At 51.2% G+C, this 20,782-nt stretch overlaps 2 protein-coding genes across 2 annotated transcripts in view; one reads left to right on the forward strand and one right to left on the reverse strand.

The window, feature by feature from the left end:
• Positions 1-841: 841 nt before the first annotated feature.
• LOC307051872 (ATP synthase subunit beta, mitochondrial-like) lies at positions 842-2,427 on the reverse strand (the record flags this gene model as incomplete). Its single annotated transcript, XM_079702490.1, is given in 2 exon segments — positions 842-2,403; positions 2,406-2,427. Coding segments are annotated over 2 exon segments (1,584 nt in total).
• A 15,948-nt stretch (positions 2,428-18,375) lies between these two features.
• OBSCN (obscurin, cytoskeletal calmodulin and titin-interacting RhoGEF) overlaps positions 18,376-20,782 on the forward strand; it is a gene marked incomplete at both ends in the record, with an annotated part of 135,091 nt that continues 132,684 nt past the window's right edge. The window contains 2 exon segments of the mRNA XM_079703091.1: positions 18,376-19,360; positions 20,457-20,726. Of these exon segments, the coding sequence (XP_079559217.1) occupies positions 18,376-19,360; positions 20,457-20,726 (1,255 nt within the window).

Consider the following 20,782-nt stretch of genomic DNA (forward strand, 5'->3'; position numbering starts at 1 on the left):
CTTCCCATGTCAGTGGCTGAGGACCTCTTGCATTCTTTGTATGACTGCATCCTGTGTTCGCCAGGTATGTCCTGCAATTTATTTGATTCTCCCCCCTGGCAATTGAGTTTGCTGACAATACTTTGCTGCCATGTACCACCTTGAACATCCTTGTATCTGTACTGTAGCGCACATGTGTAAGAATTCCTGCAAATCACACATGTGGCAGGCATCCTTTCTGAAGTTTGTTTTTGGTATCTTCTTTTGGGCAGCCATCATGAATTTTATTTTATTGTTATTATTTTGGCCACGCTGCACGGCTTGCAGGATCTTAGTTCCCTGATCAGGGATTGAACCCAGGCCACTGCAGTGAAAGTGTGGAGTCCTAACCACTAGATTGCCAGGGAATTCCCCATCATTAATTTGAATGTAGTCAAAATAATTATTTTATAATAAAAATAATCCTTTTAGGATGTCTGTTGTCTTATGTTTTGTTCAAGAAATTTTTGCATATATATGTTCTCAATTTTCTTCAAAAACTTTGTGGTTTTTTTTTTTTTTTGGCTGCGCCACATGGCTTGCGGGATCTTAACACCCTGACCAGGCATCAAACCTAGGCCCCAGCAGTGAAAGCGCCAAGTCTTAACCACTGGACTGCCAAGGAATTCTCATGTGTTGGTTCTTTTTTTTTTTTTTTTTGAGGGATGTACATTTTATTGTAAACCTTAAATGCTCTTCAGACGGAACACAATGTCTTCAGTCTAGGCTCTCATGTGGCTTACCAAGGAAACTGATTTTGGGATTAGGGGCAAGGAGAGGGACAGCACAGAGGATGAGTGCTTAGTTTGCCAAAAGGACCTCCTCACGAGTGCTCCTCAGCCAGCTTATCAGCTTTTGCCACAGCTCCTTCAATGGGTTCCACCATATAGAAGTCCTGTTCTGGGAGATGGTCATATTCACCTGCCAAAATCTGCTGGAATCCTCTGATGGCCTTCTTCAGGGGTACCAGCTTCCCCATATGACTGGTAAAGACCTCAGCCACCTGGAATGGCTGAGACAAGAAACGCTGTATTTTCCATGCATGGGACACAGTTAACTTGTCTTCCTCAGAAAGTTCATCCATACCCAGGATGGCAATGATGTCCTGGAGGGATTTGTAGTCCTGTAGGATCTTTTGCACCCCACAGGCAACATCATAATGCTCATTGCCAACAATGTTGGGACCCATGATGTGAGAGGTGGAGTCCAGAGAATCCACAGCTAGATATCTGCCCAGTTCAGCAATAGCACGGGACAGCACAGTGGTAGTATCCAAATGGGCAAAGGTAGTGGCAGGGGCAGGGTCAGTCAAGTCATCAGCAGGCACGTAGATAACCTGTACAGAGGGGATAGATCCCTTTTTGGTGGTGGTGATTCTTTCCTGCGTGGTACCCATGTCAGTGGCCAGGGTAGGCTGATAACCCTCTGCAGAAGGGATTCTGCCCAATAAAGCAGACACCTCTGAGCCAGCCTGGGTGAAGCAAAAGATGTTATCAATAAGCAGCAATACATCTTGACCTTCTTGGTCTCTGAAGTATTCAGCTACAATCAGTCCAGTCAGAGCTACCCGGGCCCGAGCACCAGGCGGTTCATTCATTTGACCATCCACCAGCGCGACCTTGCGAGTAGCATTTTTTAAGTCGATAACACCAGACTCAGTCATTTCATGGTATAAGTCATTGCCCTCATGGGTCCTCTTACCAACACCAGCAAACACAGAGCAACCACCATGGGCTTTTGCAACATTGTTGATTAACTCCATGATCAGTACTGTCTTGCCAACTCCAGCACCACCAAAGAGCCCAATTTTGCCACCCTGGGCATAGGGAGGCAGCAGATCCCCAACCTTGATACCAGTAGTGAGAATTTCCTGCTCAGCACTCATCTCCATGAATTCAGGAGCCTCAGCATGAACAGCAGCAAATTGTTTGGTTTCGATGGGACCTCTTTCATCAATAGGTTCTCCAATGGTGTTCATGATTCTACACAAGGTCTCAGGGCCAACAAGAATTTTGACTGGTGCACCCGAATCCAGGACTTTCTGACCTCTAACCAAACCTTCTGTACCATCCATGGCAATGGTCCTTACCGTGTTCTCACCCAAATGCTGGGCCACCTCCAAAACCAGCCTGGTTTCCCTGCCTTGCACTTCTAGGACATTTAGGATGGGTGGCAGCCCCTCATCAAATTGGGCGTCCACCACTGCACCGATGACCACCACGACACGCCCAGTGGCAGCTCCTGCCTTTGGCGATGGATAAGTTTGAGCAGCATAGTCTCTGGCAGGCTGGAGTGCTGCCGAAGCGGCCCACAGTAAGAGCTGGGCTTGGGGTAGCAGCGCTGAAGGGCTGAGTCCCCGGAAGCCCTCAGAGGCTGAGGCAGCAGCACACAACCCACAAGTCCCAACATGGTGGAGCTGGGGTGGAGACTTTTAGTCAGGTTTTTGAATTCATTTCAGCTTGATTTTTTTTAATTGAAGTAAGATTCGTATAACATAAAGTTAGCCATTTTAAAGTATACAATTTAGAGGCATTTAATACATTCACAATGTTGTACAACCATCACCTTTATGTAGATTCAAAACATTTTCATCACCTCAAAAGGAAACTCTATACCCATTAAGCAGTCACTCCCCATTCTCCTCCCCCAGACCCTGGTAACCACTAATCCACTTTCTGTCTCTAGATTTGCCTGTTCTGAACATTTCATATGAAGGAATCATATAGTATATGGCCTTTTGTGTCTGCCTTCTCTAACTGAGCATAATGTTTTCAAAATTAATCCACATTGTACATGTTTCAGTATTTTATTCCTTTTTATGACTGAATAATATTCAATTGTAAGGATAGAGCACATTTTGTTTATCCATTCATCAGTTAATCAGTTAATGGACATTTGGGTTTTTCCCACTTTTTGGCTGTCGTGAATAGTTGCTCTGAAAGTTTTTGTGTGGACATGCTTCAGTTTTCTTGAGTGCATACCTAGGAATGGAATTAAAGGGTCATATGGTAATTCCATGTTTAATCCGCTTGAATTTTGTGTATGACACTATATTACTTTCCTAGGGCTGCTATAATAAATTACGACAAATTGGGTGGCTTTAAAACACCAGAAATTTATTCTCCTACAGAAGTACAAAATCAAAGTGTCAGTGGGTCAATCTCCCTCCAGAGGCTCTAGGGAAGGATCCTTTCTGCCTCTTTCAGCTCCTGGTGCCCCAGGAGGTCTGGACTTGTGACTGTATCACTACAGTCTCTGCCTTTGTCTTCACAAGGGCTTCTTCCTTTGTGTTCCTACATCATCTTCCCTCAGCTCATGTTTGCCCCTGTGTCTACATTTCCCCTGATAAGGATACTAGTTATTGCATTGGGGTCCATCCTAATGACTTCTTGATTTGATTGCATCTGCAAAGACTCCACCTCTAAATAGTTCCCATGCACAGATTCTGGGGGTAAGGACTTTGACATATCTTTTTCTGGGGATACCATTCATCCCATGATAGGTGCAAAGTAGTGATCTTGCTTTCATTTTTTTCAGAGGAGAGCTGGTTGTCTAGAAAATTCTTCCCAGTCCTCTGTAGGGACATCTCAGTGTCTGAATGTGTGCAGGCCAGTTTCCAGGCTCTCTATTCTTCTCTTTTCTTCTATTCTATTCTTGAGCCACTGTCTTGTCTTGATTACTACAGCTTCCTGATTGAGCTCTCACATCCAAGAGTCAGTGGTTAGAAAAATAGGGTCTGTTTCTTGCTTGGACAGCTTTCTCTGTTCTTGTGACCCTTTTATATGTGCTATCCTTGGCTCTGGCCATTGAAGGTCCAACAGTGACCACATGGAGGCCCTGGAACAGCTTTGTGGTATGTCCTAGAAGTGACTTTGTCCAGAGCATGTCCAGCACAGCCCTGGGCTGAGATGACAAGGATGTTGTATGAACTGATGCCCAGAATGTAATGCCCAGGAGAAAATAAGTTGGAGTCTTGAAGCTCTTTGGAGAGGCCAAACATACGGGGGTTGAGCTGAAGAAACTGAGTGACTTTGTAGCAAAGCCATGGCTGTGAAAAGGTCCAGTTTCTAACCATGATAAAAGGGCAAGATTGCCAAGTTAAGTCACCCAGTTAATTGTGGCCCTTAATTTCTACTCTAGGAATTTGTGCAGCCCTAATATTAGCATTTGCAGGGAGGGAAGGCAGCTGTTGGGGGCAGGAGGCAGTTCCATGGTGACTCCCAGGCCCCATGGGCTCTAATTTTAAACCATGAGAGGGGGAGGGAGAGCTCACAACTGTACTTCTGACACCAGTACAAGGGCACCCAGAAGTTCATTTTCCTTGGACACGTCAAAAAGATCTTCCACAAGCCTTTTCAAAGGTTTGGCAAATACTTTTGGGCCAAAAAAATGTTTTTCATATACATTCCCTGGCATTTATTTTAGTGGATACAGGATATATTATTAAAATCCTTGTGTTACTTCAAATTGTTTAAATTCTTTTTTAAAAAAATAAATTTATTTATTTATATTTATTTATTTATTGTCTGCGTTGGGTCTCTGTTGCTGTGCGTGGGCTTTCTGTAGTTGCAGCGAGCGGGGTCTACTCTTCGTTGCAGTGTGTGGGCTTCTCATTGCAGTGGCTTCTCATTGCGGAGCATGGGCTTTAGGCACGTGGGCTTCAGTAGTTGTGGCTCGAGGGCTCTAGAGCACAGGCTTTGTAGTTGTGGTGTGTGGGCTTAGTTGCTCCTCAGCATGTGGGATCTTCCTGGACCAGGTCTTGAACCCCTGTCCCCTGCATTGGCAGGTGGATTTAACCACTGCGCCACCAGGGAAGTCCCTAAATTGTTTAAATTCTTATATCAGTGTTGCTTCCTGAAACTCTCAAATTACAGGATCATTTTTGGACTTTCACCCAAGTTAGTCATCACAACTGAATTCCTCTTGAACACTGTGAAAACACCTCCAGGACTGATGAGAGAGTTTCTAGAATTTAACCAATAGCATTACAATTCCCCCAGCAGGTGGCCTAAAGTGTTGCCCAGGATTTGAAATCAATTTTAATGATAGTTACTAATTTGAATAATAGTAACATAAATTCAAGCATGTTGTATTTACTTTAATGTTCTGACTTGGCATTTTTTAAGATCCTGTTTTGTTTGATACGCTGTTTTGGCAGCAGAGAATGATTTACCCAGGAAGTCTGCTCTTTGCTACCTATCTCCACTGCCTTGTAGCAGTCACGGTTTCTGATGAGAAATAAGCTGTAAATCATATTGGGCTTCTCTTGTGTGTGGTGAGTTGTTTTTATTGTGCATATATTAGTGCATTTAATGGTGTCCCACATTTCTCTAAGATTGTCTATTTTTCTTCATCTTGCATGATCTCAATCAGTCCCTATCTTCAAGTTCATGGATTCTTTCTTTTGCCATTGACATCTACCATTGGACCCCTCTAGTGTGTTTCATTTTATAATTTCTATCTTTTTACTGCTGTTCTCTATTTAATGAGACATCATCATGAAACCTTCCTTTACTTCTTTCAGCATGGCTTCCTTAAGTTCTTTGAATAGTTATGATAGCTGCTATGAAACTTTGTTTGTTAAGTACAACATCTGGTCCCTCTCACAGTTTCTGTTGTCTGTTTTTTTTCCCTGCGTATGGGTCACTTTGCTGTTCTTTGCATATCTCATTATTTTTTTGTTGAAAGCCAGATATTTTAGGTAATATATTTTGGTAACTATGGATACTGATTCCCCTACTTTTTCTCTGGGCTTGTTTTTGCAGTTGTTTGCCTATTTATTTGCTTAGTGATACAGCTAGCCTCTTTTAGTGAGTCTATTTCCCCGGCAGTGTGAAGCCTTTGGTGTCACTCCTCAGAGGGTGCAATTTAAGCATAAGCAAAATCGCCCTGGGATGCAGGGATTTTCAGAGGGCTCTCTGACTATCTCTTTCCTGATCCCTCCATTAAGCTGTTTCAGTTGATATCACACCCACTAATCGCTGGCTGACTGGTCTGCTGTTTTCAACAATGCCCGTAAACTGCTGCACAGTCTTCTGGCTAGTGTTCAGTTTTAAGGCCAGTCTCTGAGGTTTGTTCTTACCCCAGGAGGTTCTTCTTAGCTATCTCTTTCCATGGTTCTCTCTGGTGAACTGGCTTGGTTTAGCTTTTTTCTCTTAATTAAGAGGAGCTACTGTTTTCAAGAGCACCCTGAGGCTTGAACATTCCTGAACTTTGTTTCAAATGAGGTCAGTTCCTTTGTGGAAAGCTTTGGAGCCCTCTGTGAACTGCCTTTCCTCTGGGAAGAATCTCTGAGCCAATGCTCTTGTCAGCGGCAGCCTCTGGTCTTATTGATTTGCTTCTCCTGGTGTGGAACCTCTGCTCTATGAGTGATTTGGGGTAGGGATAATCAGGACCCCCATAATGTTCAGTCTACCATGCCTCCATTCAGTGAGTAGGCACTGCATAGAGAAAGGGTGCCCCCAAACTCTCAGCCACACTCACCAGGAATTTAGCTGCTTCAGCTTTGGAGCTAGAGGGAATGAGAAATGCTGATGGCCTGCCCCCTTGGTAAGACGCCATACCCCCTGATCAGGAGCTGAAGGGAGAGGGACCCCCATCTTCTTGGCCATACCCACCCCAGGTGGAGTTCTATCAAGCAGAGCTGGGGGGCGTTTGGGTAAATCACCTCAGACTCATATCATTCTTACCAAGTTTTAGTAGATTTTCTTGAATCAACATCTCTTCTTTTGCTGTGTGCGCTGAGGACAATTTTCTGAGATTATAATTTTATTATTATTATTATTATTAGTGTTCACCAGTTATACATGTTTTGCTGTGGAGTGGGTCTGCAGAGCTTGTCATGCTGCTATCCGAGAAGTGGACCATCTCAACCTTGTTTCTGAACTAAGGCTGATGCCTGTGGTTCTCAAACCTGAAGGTGTTGGAAGAGGCTTAAAACCCCAGCCACCTGACGATTGGATTGTTTTGCATTGATGTGAATATCATGGGGTAAGAAATGGGAGATGACAAAGGAGCCTTCTCTCTATGAAGCCCCACAAGGCTTTGTAGACTTGTTTTGGAGGAATACCAGCCTCATTCCAACATTGGATGGACATTCAACATAGCTGTGAATGCCGATGCACCTCCCAGCATTATTTGCAAAAATATGTGATGGTTCTTTAGTCTTGGTTACAAAATCTTTTAAAGGGCACAAGAAGAATTCTTCCAGAGACATGAGGTCCCAGGGGGAGGTAGAGCCTTTTCGCACTAGGTAATTTCTGCAGGTGACTAATATTTTGCAAGCAAAAAACTATTTCAAATGTTCAACATTTACAATATTCCATTGTATGAAGCATTTTAACAGATGTTAACAGAATCAAAGCTTGAAATACTAACTTGAATTTTTAAATGGATAGAAAGGATGGCTGTGGGTGTGCAAGTAACATGATCAATACGTGTAACTTTATGGTATTATTTTTTCACGTGTTAAATAAGTGTATCCTCAGTAAAGTTTTCTTGTTACTATTACAATGCCCCTTAAGATTTTAGAAGTAGATGGATCCAGGGGTGTTTTCCAACAACTACAACCCATTCTCCCATTCTCAGTGGATACGAGCTGGGTGTCCAACAATTTGACTCAATTCTGACACTAACTACCTGGAGATAGCATCAGACCCCACAGGTTAAGGGCTCAGTCCCACAAGGCCACCCCTCTTTCAGATGCCAATCGCAAGTCCAGAGCCACCCACACTTCTGACCTACTGGCTATACATCAGGGTTCCCACAAACCCCTTCTCAGGTTCAGTCATTTGCTAGAATGGTTCACAGAACTCAGGAAACACTTATGTATTTTTACCGGTTTATTATATAATAAAGGAGATCAAAGGAGGCGTGATCAATTATTAACTCCATTTCCAGCCTCTCTTTTTTCTCTGGAGAATGGGGGTGGAGTGGGGTTGAAGATTTCAAGCTTCTAATCAGAGCTTGATTTTTCTGGTGACCAGCCTCCATCCAGGAACCATCCAGGAGCCCACCAAGAGTCACCTCATTAGAACAAAAAACAGTCCTATCACCTGGGAAATTCCAAGGGCTATAGGAGCTCAGTGTCAGGATCCAGGGACAAAGACCAGATATATATTTCGCATTATGCCACAGACCCTGAACTGTTTTAGCTACCCAGCTGCCCAGTACCTGACCGTGAACTCTCTGATGAGGCTTGGTGGTGTGCAGACTTGGTTCTCAGTAAGATTCAGCAATTGCCTCTGAGTCTACCAAATTAAAGTTGTTTAATCCATTAAAAATCTTTTTATGAAATTCTTCGTCATGAGGATGTGAAAACTACAATTTTGAGCATGCAGGTGTCGCCTTTCCAATAACTGCTTCTGTAGTTGGTGTCTTATTTTGGGTTGCTATAGCCAAATACCATAGCCTGGGTGGCTTATAAACAACAGACATATATTTCTCACAGTTCTGGAGGCTGGAAGTCTGAGATCAAAGTCCTGGCAGTTTTGGTGTCTCGTGAGAGCTTGCTTCCTGGTTTATAGGTGGTCAACCTCTTACTATGTCCTCCTGTGGTGGAAGGGGCAAGGGAGCTCTCTGGGGTCTCTTTCATAAGGACACTAATCACATTCCTGAGGGCTCCACCCTCATAACCTAATCACCTCCCCAAAGCCTCACCTCCTAATATCAACACACTGGGGGTTAGATTTCAGCATATGAATTTTGGGGGAACACAAATATTTAGTCTGTGGCAGCTGGTTTATCTCCCAGTGTCATGCTGTGCCGCCCCTAATTGATGGAACAACATTTAGTCTAAAACCAGCCCCCTCTGAGAGTCCATTAGGTCTGCACTGTGGGCTCAGAGCCCTCTCAGATTCCTTCTGGAATAAAAGGATCTCTAAATTTGTTCCTGCCTGGGTTGCCAATGAAGAAGGGCACTAAATTGCTCGTCCCAAACACACACCTGTTTGAATGGGAGTGGGCACAGCTGACTCCCCATGGGAGGGACAGCCTTTGGGGTGAGACTGAAGGTCAGGCCCCCCTGCAGGTGAAGGCCCCTTTCTCCACTCATGAGGCCGCCAGACTATCTTAGGAGGGAGGCTGAGGCTGTGACTTTGCTTTCTTTGGGTTTGGCTCAGGTAGGATTTTAAAATTAAGCCAACACTTTTCCTGCACACTTGTGATATGCTAGAGATAAACATATAAGACTGCATTCAGAAAATATGCGTGATTTTAAAAGGCCTTTGCCAATGTCTTCAGCTAAGACAGTATATAACTGGTGTTGAGAGATGTGTGTTAATTGCCTTGGTGGGGCAAAAGAGCTTATAGCCTGCACCTGAGAAGCAGATACAAACTCAAGGTGCACTTCCTTAAGGAGGGTCTGTCCTGGGGCATAAGGGTCCCCAGCGCCTCTGCCTTCGAGTGTCTGTTCCACATCTGTCCCTGTCTTTCATTTCATATAAAAGCTTTGCAGAATTCTGACCACAGAATAACCCCTGCATTGTGTCATTTTTCTTCTAAACCTCGGCCAGAAGTACCCAGATGTAGACCGGATGTAAGCATTTGAACGATGTGGCCTCTGTTTTGCCTGATGGGCATGGAGACTTCATTGTTACAAACACCTACAATTCAATCTTACAGTGACAGAAGTGAGCTTGTATTTCATTTGGTAATTTTCCAAACAATTTACTTTGTTTGAGAAAGTAGAATTTCCTTTAGATTTCTTAATTCTGGCGTTAATCAGCCTAAGTTTGTAATGGATGATTTAAAAAAAAAAATTGGTGTCCAAAAATAAAAATGAGGAGGCTCCAAACTTCGGTCTTGAAATGGAAACAAAAAGGATAACCCAGTTTTGAACTATGTTTAGGAGAATGAGAGGATTGGAATCAGAGATCTTTTCCACCATAATAACATTTTATTGTTGTTGTATGAACGTTACAAAGTAGTCTGATGTGTATTACTACAGAGAGGAGCAGACCAGGGCAACATACAGAAAAAGACAGAGATCTTCTTATCTTTATGGTGCAGTTTAGCACACATTAATAACATTGTGAATAAGGTTCTATTTTCAAAAACTGAATTAGGTTGTTTACATAAGGGAAATGATTTTAGTTTTTGAAGTATCTATTGTCGATACTTTACTATATGTCTATCAAGCCTTTACTATCGATCTATCGTGTCTGGTGTCTATTGTCAGTACTTTACTGGGGGCGGAATCAATTTTATTTGCTCCAAATATATTTTATTTTGATCCTGAAATATTACTGGAGAAAGTTTACTTTGAAGTGGGATATCTGTATTAAAGCTAGTTGAAATGAAAGCTGGTGTTTCCATTAAAACATTGCAGCGTCACTTTACAGAAAGCTTCATTTAGCATCTGCATTTCCCACCCCCTGGGACAGCTGGACTTTGTCTCTTGCGTGGTCTTGGTGGAGTGTCCACTCTGCTGCACTCTTGGGTCACCTTTGTTGGGGGGCTGTCAGTAAGGGGTGGGTGAGGAGACCCGCACCCAGGGAACTCCCACAGCCACTCAGTTTCCTGGAACTCATTTTTGTCTTTCACTTTTTTTTTTTGCCACACTGCACAGCATGTGGGGTCTTAGTTCCCCGACCAGGGATCGAGCCCTGCCCCCTGCTGTGGAAGTGCAGAGTCTTAACCACTAGACTGCCAGGGAAGCCCTGTCTTTCACTTCTTTGTCTTGCTTGGTGTCCAGTTTTAAATAATATACAAGTACGTCAAGTTAAAACTCCCCCACTTCTAATGATAAACACAGTTATCAATTTTCCAAGAGTTTTCTGGATGTTTTTCTCAGTCCTTTTGTGGTTTCTGAACTTGGAACGTGGGTGATGGTGGGCTCCGTTCCTGCCCTGGGCACATATTTACTCCCTGGTGATTCTCGAGGCTTCTCCACTAAAAGCCAGTCTTACCTACACCGACCATGATGTCAAGCATGATTCATTTTATTGTTTTCTTTGCTGTCAGTTCTCCTAACATCTTGGAAAGCTATCAAATCACTGAGACAAACTTTTGTGGCTGTTGCTGAGGAAATCACGTGCTTCACCTTCCAAATAACTGTGGTCTCTTGTGTAGCATTTTCTTGAAACCAAGTTTGGGCCTCACCATTTCTTGCACTGCACACGGTGCAATTTTGCGATAACCTCCTTTCAATGGCACTTGTCTTGTCTCTTGGGTTTTGTAGCCGCCTTGCCATGGGCCTGGCCCCTGGGCAGTTGGGGTCCTTGGACTGGAGAAAGCAGTACCTTATCTTGGGGCTCACTGTGGTCCTGGCAGGGACACTAAGCTCAGGCCTGGAGGTGACTGGCACACATCCTGGAACGAGGTCCCCAGGTGGGGACCAGGACAATTCCAGCCTTGGCATGGGGTGTGCACTCAGATCCCAAAGGAGACAGTCCACCATGTGGATGGGAAGACAAATGGGGTGCTGATAAGCCTCTCACCCCTTTGGTCTCTCTCCTCTGGATGTGAGTGCCCCTGGAGCTCTGGCCTTGCCTCTCACAGTGCCAGCTCTCCTTGTCCCCGGGGGCCCACGACGCCTTCTCCCGGGGGCCCACGACGCCTTCTCCCAGAGGCCTGTCCAGCCCAGTATGCCCAGAGCCAGCTCCCTCTTATTGGTGCCCCCCACTTCCACCTGATGAGCGAGGCTATCACCTGTGCAGAGCCAGGCCCGGTCGCTAGCCTCTCCTGCTGCCGGTCTGCATAGCTGGTGGTCAGCAGTCAGCCCAGGATATCCCTTGGGTCCCTCTCTTCCTCCTGGCCCCTCAACCCCGGGCCCCTTTCTAGTCCTGCCATGGGGAGGACATCCTGGAGCTGTTTCCGGGGTCTGCACTTCTGAGCTCAGGGTCCCAAAGGTCCTGTGGACAGACGAAGGCCCCGGGAGGTCTCTGCAGGTCCTGCAATCCTCACCTAGGCTGTCCTGCCTGGCAGGGCCTCCCTCCCTTGTGTTTCTGGCACATTCTTCTCCCCTGCTTAGCTCTGGCCTCAGCTCCTCTCTGACCCTCCACCTGCCCATCCTCCCCCTCCCTCAGCTTCCAGCTGCAGGTTTAGCCTCTTGTGGCCAAAGGGAGGTGGTGGGCACACCAGGAACCAACAGAGGCTCGGGGAAATGCGAGCTCCTGACTTTGGATTGGTTTTTTTTTCATTTGATTACTTAATTTATTTACTGACATTACGTTTTTTAGAGTTAGCCCTGTGGATACAATTCCAGTTCATTTTTTAAACTGATGTGTAGCACACATTGCCCAATGACACATCATTTCTTTATCCATTATAATATAGGTGGGCATTAAGTTCTTTCCAAAGTTTCTCCACTAAAAGCAACAGTTTGATTTAAATACCCTTATCTACCTACATACGTGCAGAATTTTCACCTGGTCATCCCTCTTCAAACTTTTTGCTTTTGCACCCCGCCCCCAGCCCCCCGCCAAGGAATTTTTAACCATTTACACATTTTTTCAAAACCAAACTCCAGACTTTATTTGGATTTCACCAGCTTTCCCATTAATGTCCCCCCCTCTTTTTTTTGGCGGTACGCGGGCCTCTCACTGTTGTGGCCTCTCCCCTTGCGGAGCACAAGCTCCAGACGCGCAGGCTCAGCGGCCATGGCTCACGGGCCCAGCCGCTCCGCGGCATGTGGGATCTTCCCGGACCGGGGCACGAACCCATGTCCCCTGCATCGGCAGCTGGACTCTCAACCACTGCGCCACCAGGGAAGCCCTAATGTCCCCTTTTTGTTCCAGGATGTTATGCAGGCTGTGGTGATACATTGAGTTCTTACATCTCCCTGGTCTTACAGGCTGTTTGTCATTTATTCTCAGGAGAAACTTGGTTAAGCACTGTCATTTGTATAAACATAATCAAAGCATTCTAACTTCTCTGAACCTCAGGTCTCTCTGCAGTAAAATTTTAAAAAAGCACCATTTGGGGGAAGATCCAATAAACTCTTGATATGAAACACTGCCAAGTGTTATTGTGTGTTTGTTTTCCATATGGGAGTTTGCATTTCCTTCCTCTGTGTTATTCGCAAGCTGGTCAAGCATTTAAAACATTCAGAAGGGAAATAAAACCCTCTTTCCCCCCAGAATATACAACTTCATCTTCACAATTGCACTGGAACCACAGACTTTTGACATGATCACACAGGACTTGTACATGATAACATTTGAGACACCCTGGGGGACCCACTTGGTTTTGCATTTACTCTACTCATGCGAATGTTAGCACAAGGGTCTCAGGCCAGGTAGAGAAGATAGATAGGGCCCAGGACCCTTGAAGCCTGTGATCCCCCAGATTGACAGGTGGGTGACTCATAGTCCAAGATGACCTGGTAGGTGATGTTATCCACTCTCCCTGCCAAGGATGAAGAGGGTGGACAGTGCAGTTTCCATGGGGTGCAGCAAGTATGTGGATTGTTGAAAAATACATCGGTTGGGCACTAGGCACCTTCTCTGCAGAGATGGAGAACACCCAGGAGAGCTGACATCTTTCAAGTGCACAGTGATGTGTAGGTCCATTGGCTGTAGCTGGTGACCAGGGATCTGTCTGCAAGCAGAGTGGAGTCGGGCTGGTCCTAAGAGCAGCTGAGGCATGGAGGTGGACCACAGGACAGGGAGGGGGATGGAGGGGATGATGAATGGGCTTGGATGAAGTCATGGGTTTGGCCCCCATGGTGGGATTATTGCCCCTATGAGAAGAGGAAGAGATGTCAGAGCTCACTCTCTCCACCAAGTTGGGGCACAGAGAGAGTGTGCCATGTGTTTACCAGAAAGAAAGTCTGTTAGCCGACATGGAACCTGCCAATACCTTCATGTCGAACTGGCAGCCCCTAGAACTCTAAAATAAATGTCTGTGTTTAAGTCCCTCCGTCTGTGGTCTTTGTTTTGGTGGCCTGAGCTGACTGAGACTTCGGGTAGTCTGTGCTCAGAGCCTGGGTTTTCCCACTGGATACAGGCCTGGATGTAGAGGGCATAGACGGGGTGAGGATGTGGCTCAGCCCCCAGGCTGCGGGTACCGGGCAGGAACATAATGCCCTGGTGCTGGCTCAGGAGTGGGGGGTGATGTTGTGCAGAGAGCAGCTCCCCCACCGCCTAACCCTGGTGGGTCAGCCACTTCCCAAGAGAGGCCCCAGGACTCCTACCAGATGGCCTTCTCTGGCTCCCCATTAGGCCCCTGCTAAGCGAAGCCCCCCTCCTCTCCTTGGTGGGCCCAGCATCCCATTCACCCTTGTCCCAGCGCCGGAGTCATGGGGATGGGGGGGCAGCCATCCTGGGGCATGAAGCATCATGTGTCACCCACACCACCTGCCCCTGTCCTGCCTGCCCACCCCTTGGGGCTGGGTCCCTAGTCCCTGGGAAGTGAAGGTCTCAGTATGGGGTGTCAGGGACCCGCACTCCCATGTAAAGATGCCATGGACACCCCGCCAGGCCAGGTGCTGCCTGGAGTGACCAGGGATAAAGAACCCAGCCCGGTCGCGTGTGTGGTTAGGGTAGAGGGGTGCCGACCCTTGGGCACCTGTGCTGGGCTCCTAGCTGCTTGCCCCTACCAAGAGGCTGCAGGACTCTCAGGTGACTGGTCATCTTGGGGTGGTTCTGTTCCCCTCTGGGGGATGGTCCTGGGTGCTCCTGGGGGTGGTAATGGATCCCCCATTCTCCTTCCCTCCCTGCACTCCAGGATGCTGGTCTGAGCAGGGGTCCTCCCGAGTTGGGGCTCCTGCCCCACCCGCACCATTACCGGAACACACAGGCCTCCTCCTCCCCCAGCCGCCCCGAGCCTCTGCCCTTTGCCTCCCTGGGGCCAGGGGTGAAACCAAATCTGAGGCAGTGACACCCAGGCTATTTTGGAGCTGGGCTGGGCGGGCTGGCGGCGGTGGGGGCGGGGTGGGGGCGGGCCCAGGCTCCTTCAGCTGATAGCACCCGCCTGTCCTTCCGTGCCTGTCCAGTTTGAGGACCGGCAGGAGTGCGGGCTGCTGGGTGGGAGCTTTGTCGGTCCTGGGCCCTCAGAGGGAGGTGAGACCCAGCAGCCCCTGCCCCAGCATCTGAGCGCCTTGCCTGGGTGCTGTCCAGTGCCCCTGGTAGAGACAGGTGAGGAGGCAGAGAGCAGGCGGGGTGGGGGGCCATCCAGTGCCCCTGAGGATGGCTCTGCTGAAGGTCACGGCTCTGGGGTTTGGAGGGACCTGGGGTAGGGTTTCAGCCAGGCGGTGCTGCTCCTGGGGTTGGGGCCATGGATTCCAGCCCCGGCCCCATTGGTGAGCTGAGCCAGACCCTCATGTGGGGAGGGAGCAGCTGGGGGAGGAAGGGGGCGTCAAAGCACCCACCTCCTCCTTCGCCCAGTGCCCTGAGGGTCTGGCTGGCCCTGCCCCCAGCTCTGTTGAGATGGATGCCCGCTGACAGCTGGGGCTATTTTGGGCCTGTTGGCTCAGCGGAGGGGACAGCCAGAGGGCCAGTGACACCTGACTCCAGGAAAGAATTTCCCCTGGAGTTCAGGAAGCTGGAAGGCCCAGGGGTCTCAGGAGAAGGCACAGACTATGAGAGCTTCCCTTTGAAATTTTTTCTGGAAGGGTGTGGGGGCCACAGGGTTGGGGGCAAGCTGGGGGGACAGGGCTTCTGGGAGGGGGCTGCCCAAGGTTCTGCTATGTGGCTGTGAGCCACTTCCCACTCTGGACTCATCTGGAAAATGGCCCAAGACCCACAAGGACCCCAAGTTCTGGCAAAGCAAGGGTGGAGGGGCTGTGGGTGTGGCATGGGTCAGCCACAAGGCTCCCTGGCAGGCTTGCAAAGGGGAGAGGGTCTTGGCTTCAGAGTGAAGATCCTGCCAGTGCCAAGCTGGGGCCTCCACGGGGCTAAGGAGACCCTAAGGGGCTAAGGGAACTGCCTTCCCAGGGGGACATCTGTGAGAGAAAGGGGCTTCCTTGAGAAGCTGGGGTTGAGGTCCTGGCCCAGCCTCTTCTCCTGAAACTCCTGTTCTTCCCTTGTGGCTGCAGCTCCAGTAGCCCCAGCCCCCAACACGGCAGGGGGAGGAGGAGGACACTGCAGGTAACCCTGTGCCCAGAGGGGCCTTTGGTGTTCACCGCCCCACACTCAGCTTGGATGAAGGCAGCTCCAGAGTCCTGGGGCATACCTTGGGGTGCCTTGGCCCTGCTGCCCAGTGGGGATGCCTGCCTGGTATGGGGTGTCAAGGGGTGTCTTGTCTGGGTGAGCCCCCTTAGACCTCCATGGATCTGCTGCAGTGAGGGTGGGGCATATAGGCCCTAGACAGGGAACGCATCCCCGGTGGCTTTAGAGGTTCTTGGGGTCTCTTCCCACCCTTCTGCACCTGCTGAGAGCTGGCTCCCCCTGAGCATGTGCAGAGATGAGACCTCCCTCCCCATCCCTGTCCTCCTGGCCCCCAGAGGCTGCCAGCTGTGGAATTGGCCCCCTGCCCCCTGCATATACTCGCTTATGAGCTCAGAGCAGTTGTCTCCCACAGCTGCTCTGGGTGTGGCAGGGGGAGGATGCCATGTCCTGCCTTGGGGAACCCACAGAGCTACTGTGTAATTCAGGAGACGGTGATGTGCTGGGAAGGGCCCAGAACTCAGGGCCCTGGGGAACTGGCATCAAAGTAAGCTTTCCACAGAGGGACACTGAGGCCCAGGAGGGTGTCCATGGAGGCGGGTGGCCACCTGTCCTGGTCCTTCCCAGGCCAAGAGCCCAGCCAGGCCATGGGGGAGCTGGGGGCGGGGCAGCGGTGCTGACTGCACAGTGAGTCAGCAGGATGGTCCCAGCTCACCTCCTTGAGGGGGATTAAGGGGATTAGGTCCTAAATCACAGGATGGGGAGCTGGAGGGCCTGGGGACATTGCCCCATTTGTCCCATGGTGGGCAGCCCATGCTGATGACCCGGCTCTTGGGGTGAAGAGAGTTAAGGCACTTGGGGACAGCCCAGGGCCCAGTGGGGTCCATTTGTGCTGGCTCTCTTTACAGAAGCCCCTGTGTAGGCAAAGCCCAGTTTCACCTCACCCACCTGTGTTGGAGGCCAGCGGTGCCCAACCTGGAGTGGGCAGAGGCCAGAGTCAGCCTGGGGCTTTTGGCACTGATGGTGCCAGCCCCATCCCTGCAAGGTGTCCAGTCGGCAGAGCCACAGCCAGTGGAGCCTCAGCTAAGATCTGCAGAGTGACTACGTTACCTGCAGGAGCCCCGGTTGGGCCTGGCTAGCCGGCTGCCCATTCTCAGCCTGGAACTCCTTGGCTCTTTCTGGGGGATTCTCTGATTGTCCTCCACAGACACACCATTGACTGACTGCCTCTGACCCTCCCCATTCCAATTCCCGGGGGAAGGAGGCAGGCACTCAGGGCAAGAGGGCGTGGGCAGCCCTGTGTGCTGGAGGAGCCCACAGCCCCCAAGCTGCAGGATTTCCATTTTTTGCTCATTGATGAGCACACCCTCTCAGGGGTCCAGAGGAGGTGGGGGGATCCCAGGAGAGGTGAAATGTGACCCGGCCCAGGACAGCTTCAGGCGGGACAGGCCCTGTGTACAGGGCTCTCTGTTGTGGAATGCCCAGTGAGGAGGGCTAGGCAGCTGTGCACACAGCCAGCAGTGGAGCCCAAACGCTTGGGTGGGGGAAGTCACCGAGGTGGGAGGGTGGGGAACAAAGGGGGCATGCCAAGCAGAGGGCTCGGACGAGAGTCTGCTGGGGTGAAGAACCTGTGACCTCTGGTGTACCTTAGAGAGAGGGGACAGGCCAGTAGTGGGCACTTACTGTGAGTTTCCACAGCCAGGCCCTGTCAGAGTGCAGAGAGTGGCCTCTCTGTGACTGGGGGAGACTAGGTAGGTTGGAGTTTCAGACTCTAGGAAGCAACAGTGTGTGGGGAGGGGACTGGACACCTGCTGGCAGTTGGAGTGGCCCAGGAGGGACAGGGAAGGAAGGTCTTTGTGATGAGGTACAGCGTGGCACATGCCGCACAGGGAGGAGGGCAAGCTTGGTGCTGGTGTGGTGTTTTGGGACACGTGCTCAGCTGGACCTTGAGCTGGGGCAGCAGGCCTGGCGCTGGGACTAGAGGGAGGAGATGCTCCTGCCGATGGAAAAGGAGCCCCTTTGCGGGGTGGGGGTGGGGCCAGAAAGAGGCAAATCGGCCCTTCTGGACCACCATACCATCTGGTGATGCTACCTGCATGGATGGGGTGTGTCCCGGGAGACGGCACCCGGGTGGGGAAGAGGGGCCGTGTGGAGGGCTTTACCCTGGATTAAGCTGGATTTTCCAGGACGGGTGAAGTGGCCACGTGGGGAAAAGGCGGGGGGCTCTGAGTACATCAGGGTCTCATCCCCGCTCCGCCCTTCCCCCTCACCCCACTCGCAGGTTTCCCCGCCTCCCCCCACTCCCACCACCATGGATCACTTCTCGTTCAGCGGTGCACCTCGCTTCCTAACCCGGCCCAAGGCCTTCGTGGTGTCGGTGGGCAAAGACGCCACGCTGAGCTGCCAGATCGTGGGCAACCCCACGCCGCAGGTCAGCTGGGAGAAGGACCTGCAGCAGGTGAAGGCGGGCACTCGCTTCCGCCTGGCCCAGGACGGCGACCTGTACCGCCTCACCATCTTGGACCTGGCGCTGGGCGACAGCGGGCAGTATGTATGCCGTGCGCGCAACGCCATCGGCGAAGCATTCGCGGCGGTCGGCCTGCAGGTGGATGCCGAGGCAGCGTGCGCCGAGCAGGCACCCCACTTTCTGCTGCGGCCCACATCCATCCGCGTGCGCGAGGGAGCCGACGCCACCTTCCGCTGCCGCGTGCGCGGTTCGCCGCCGATGTCTGTGAGCTGGGCCAAGGATGGGCGGCGCCTGGGCGCGCCGGACGCTCCCCGAGTGCGCGTGGAGGCGAGTGGCGAGGCGAGCGCGCTGCGCATCCTGGCTGCGCGGCCGCGCGACAGCGGCACTTACACGGTGCACGCGGAGAATCCACTGGGCGCCGCTAGCGCCGCCGCCGGGCTTTCCGTGGACACGGAAGCAGACACAGACGGCCCACCCGGGGCCTCCACAGCCATGCTCCTGGCGCACCTGCAGCTGCGGCGCGATGCCATGCGCACCGAGGGCGCCCCGGCCTCGCCGCGCAGCGCCTGCACGCGCACCTGCACGGTGACTGAGGGCAAGCACGCGCGCCTCAGCTGCTTCGTGACGGGTGAGCCCAAGCCTGAGATCGTGTGGAAGAAGGATGGGCAGCAGGTGGCCGAGGGCCGGCGACATGTGGTGTACGAGGACGCGCAGGAGAACTTCGTGCTCAAGATCCTCTTCTGCAAGCAGTCAGACTGTGGCCTCTATACTTGCACGGCGTCCAACCTCGTGGGCCAGACCTACAGCTCCGTGCTAGTCGTCGTGCGAGGTGAGCTCCTGGCGCCGGGCACAAGGTCACTGTGCGCAGTGAGCACAGGCAGAGGCTCCTCCCCAGGCCTCCTGTCTTCTCCTTCCAGTGGCGGCTGCTGCTGCCATCTCCTCACCCTGTGCCTGTCTGGCAGAGGAATCCGTGGTTGGAGGTCTTGGCAGCTCTTGCTGTTCTGTTCCATTGTCTCTGTGAGAGTAACACGAGTATACAACAAAGTACTTTGTCACTAACACCCCCTCCCTCTGGGAGATGGTCAGGGTGCCCAGTGGCTGAGCCTGCTCTTTCCAGGCTGAGGGTGACCCAGGCTCTCCACCCCTCCTACAGGAGGCTAAGGGGGTCTCCCTGGCAGAGCTGGAAGGAGGGCAGGAGCAAGGACAAACCTTGTGCTGTCGGAGGCCTCAGGCTGTGGCTGCAGCACCAGGGTACAGCTTGAAGGTGGTTCTGGGTCAGTTTGCAGGCTCATGTCCAGGTCTGGGGGCTCCCCCAGGGCACCGGGGCAGCTGTAGGCAACACCATCAGAATTGCTGGAGGGCTGTTTACTCTTGTTTCCTAAGACCAGCCTCTTGAAGTGGTTGGAGTCCCACCTCCACTTTTTACCAGCTGTAGGATCTCCAGCAGGGTGCTTCAACCTTCGTGCGCGTGCCTCAGTTTCCTCGTTTTTCGCACAGAAGTGCGCTCCTGGAGTTGAGCAGTTTCGCAGGCCAGTACTTGTCCAGTGGCCTCACTGCTGTGTGAAGCCAACCCATGCTGCCTGTCCAGGACCAGCTTAGGGGCCTGCTCAGTGGGGCCGCTTGCTGTGGCTTCACCTGCCTCATTTCCCCTTTTCTCTTCCAGACTCTTCTCCTTATACTTTTGGGGGGGCTCTTTCCTTTAAGTTCTCTTCCCTCTCCTCTGCCCTCCCACCCACCACCCTCTGCCCCCAAAGCCCCCCCAACCCCTGGCCTGGCTCCCTGTCCCCACCCCAGCCTTACACGTCCCTTACCCTGCCCCCCTTCCTCTCACCCTCCTCCTCGCCCCCTGACCGCCCCCTCCGTCACGCCTCCTGCCCGCCCCCTTCCTTCTCCTCGCCCCACTCACCTGAGCTCTTTTTCCGCAGAGCCCAAGGTGCCCTTCAGAAAGCGGCTGCAGGACCTGGAGGTGCCAGAGAAAGCGTCGGCCACGTTCCAGTGTGAGGTGCCGCTGCCGCCCACGGAGACCGCGTGGTATAAGGAGGAGACACGGCTGTGGGCCGGTGCCAAGTACCTCATCGAGGAGGCAGGCGCTGAGCGCCGGCTGACCGTGCTCAACGTCACCTCCGATGACGATGCTGTGTACATCTGCGAGACGGCAGAGGGCAGTCGCACGGTGGCCGAGCTGGCGGTGCAAGGTGGGCGGGCAGGGGGCCCAGAGACTGGGCAGGGTCCGGGTCTCACAGGAGCTGGG

Source organism: Hyperoodon ampullatus (genome assembly GCF_949752795.1).
Source record: "Hyperoodon ampullatus genome assembly, chromosome: 4".
NCBI classification, from domain to species: domain Eukaryota; kingdom Metazoa; phylum Chordata; class Mammalia; order Artiodactyla; family Ziphiidae; genus Hyperoodon; species Hyperoodon ampullatus.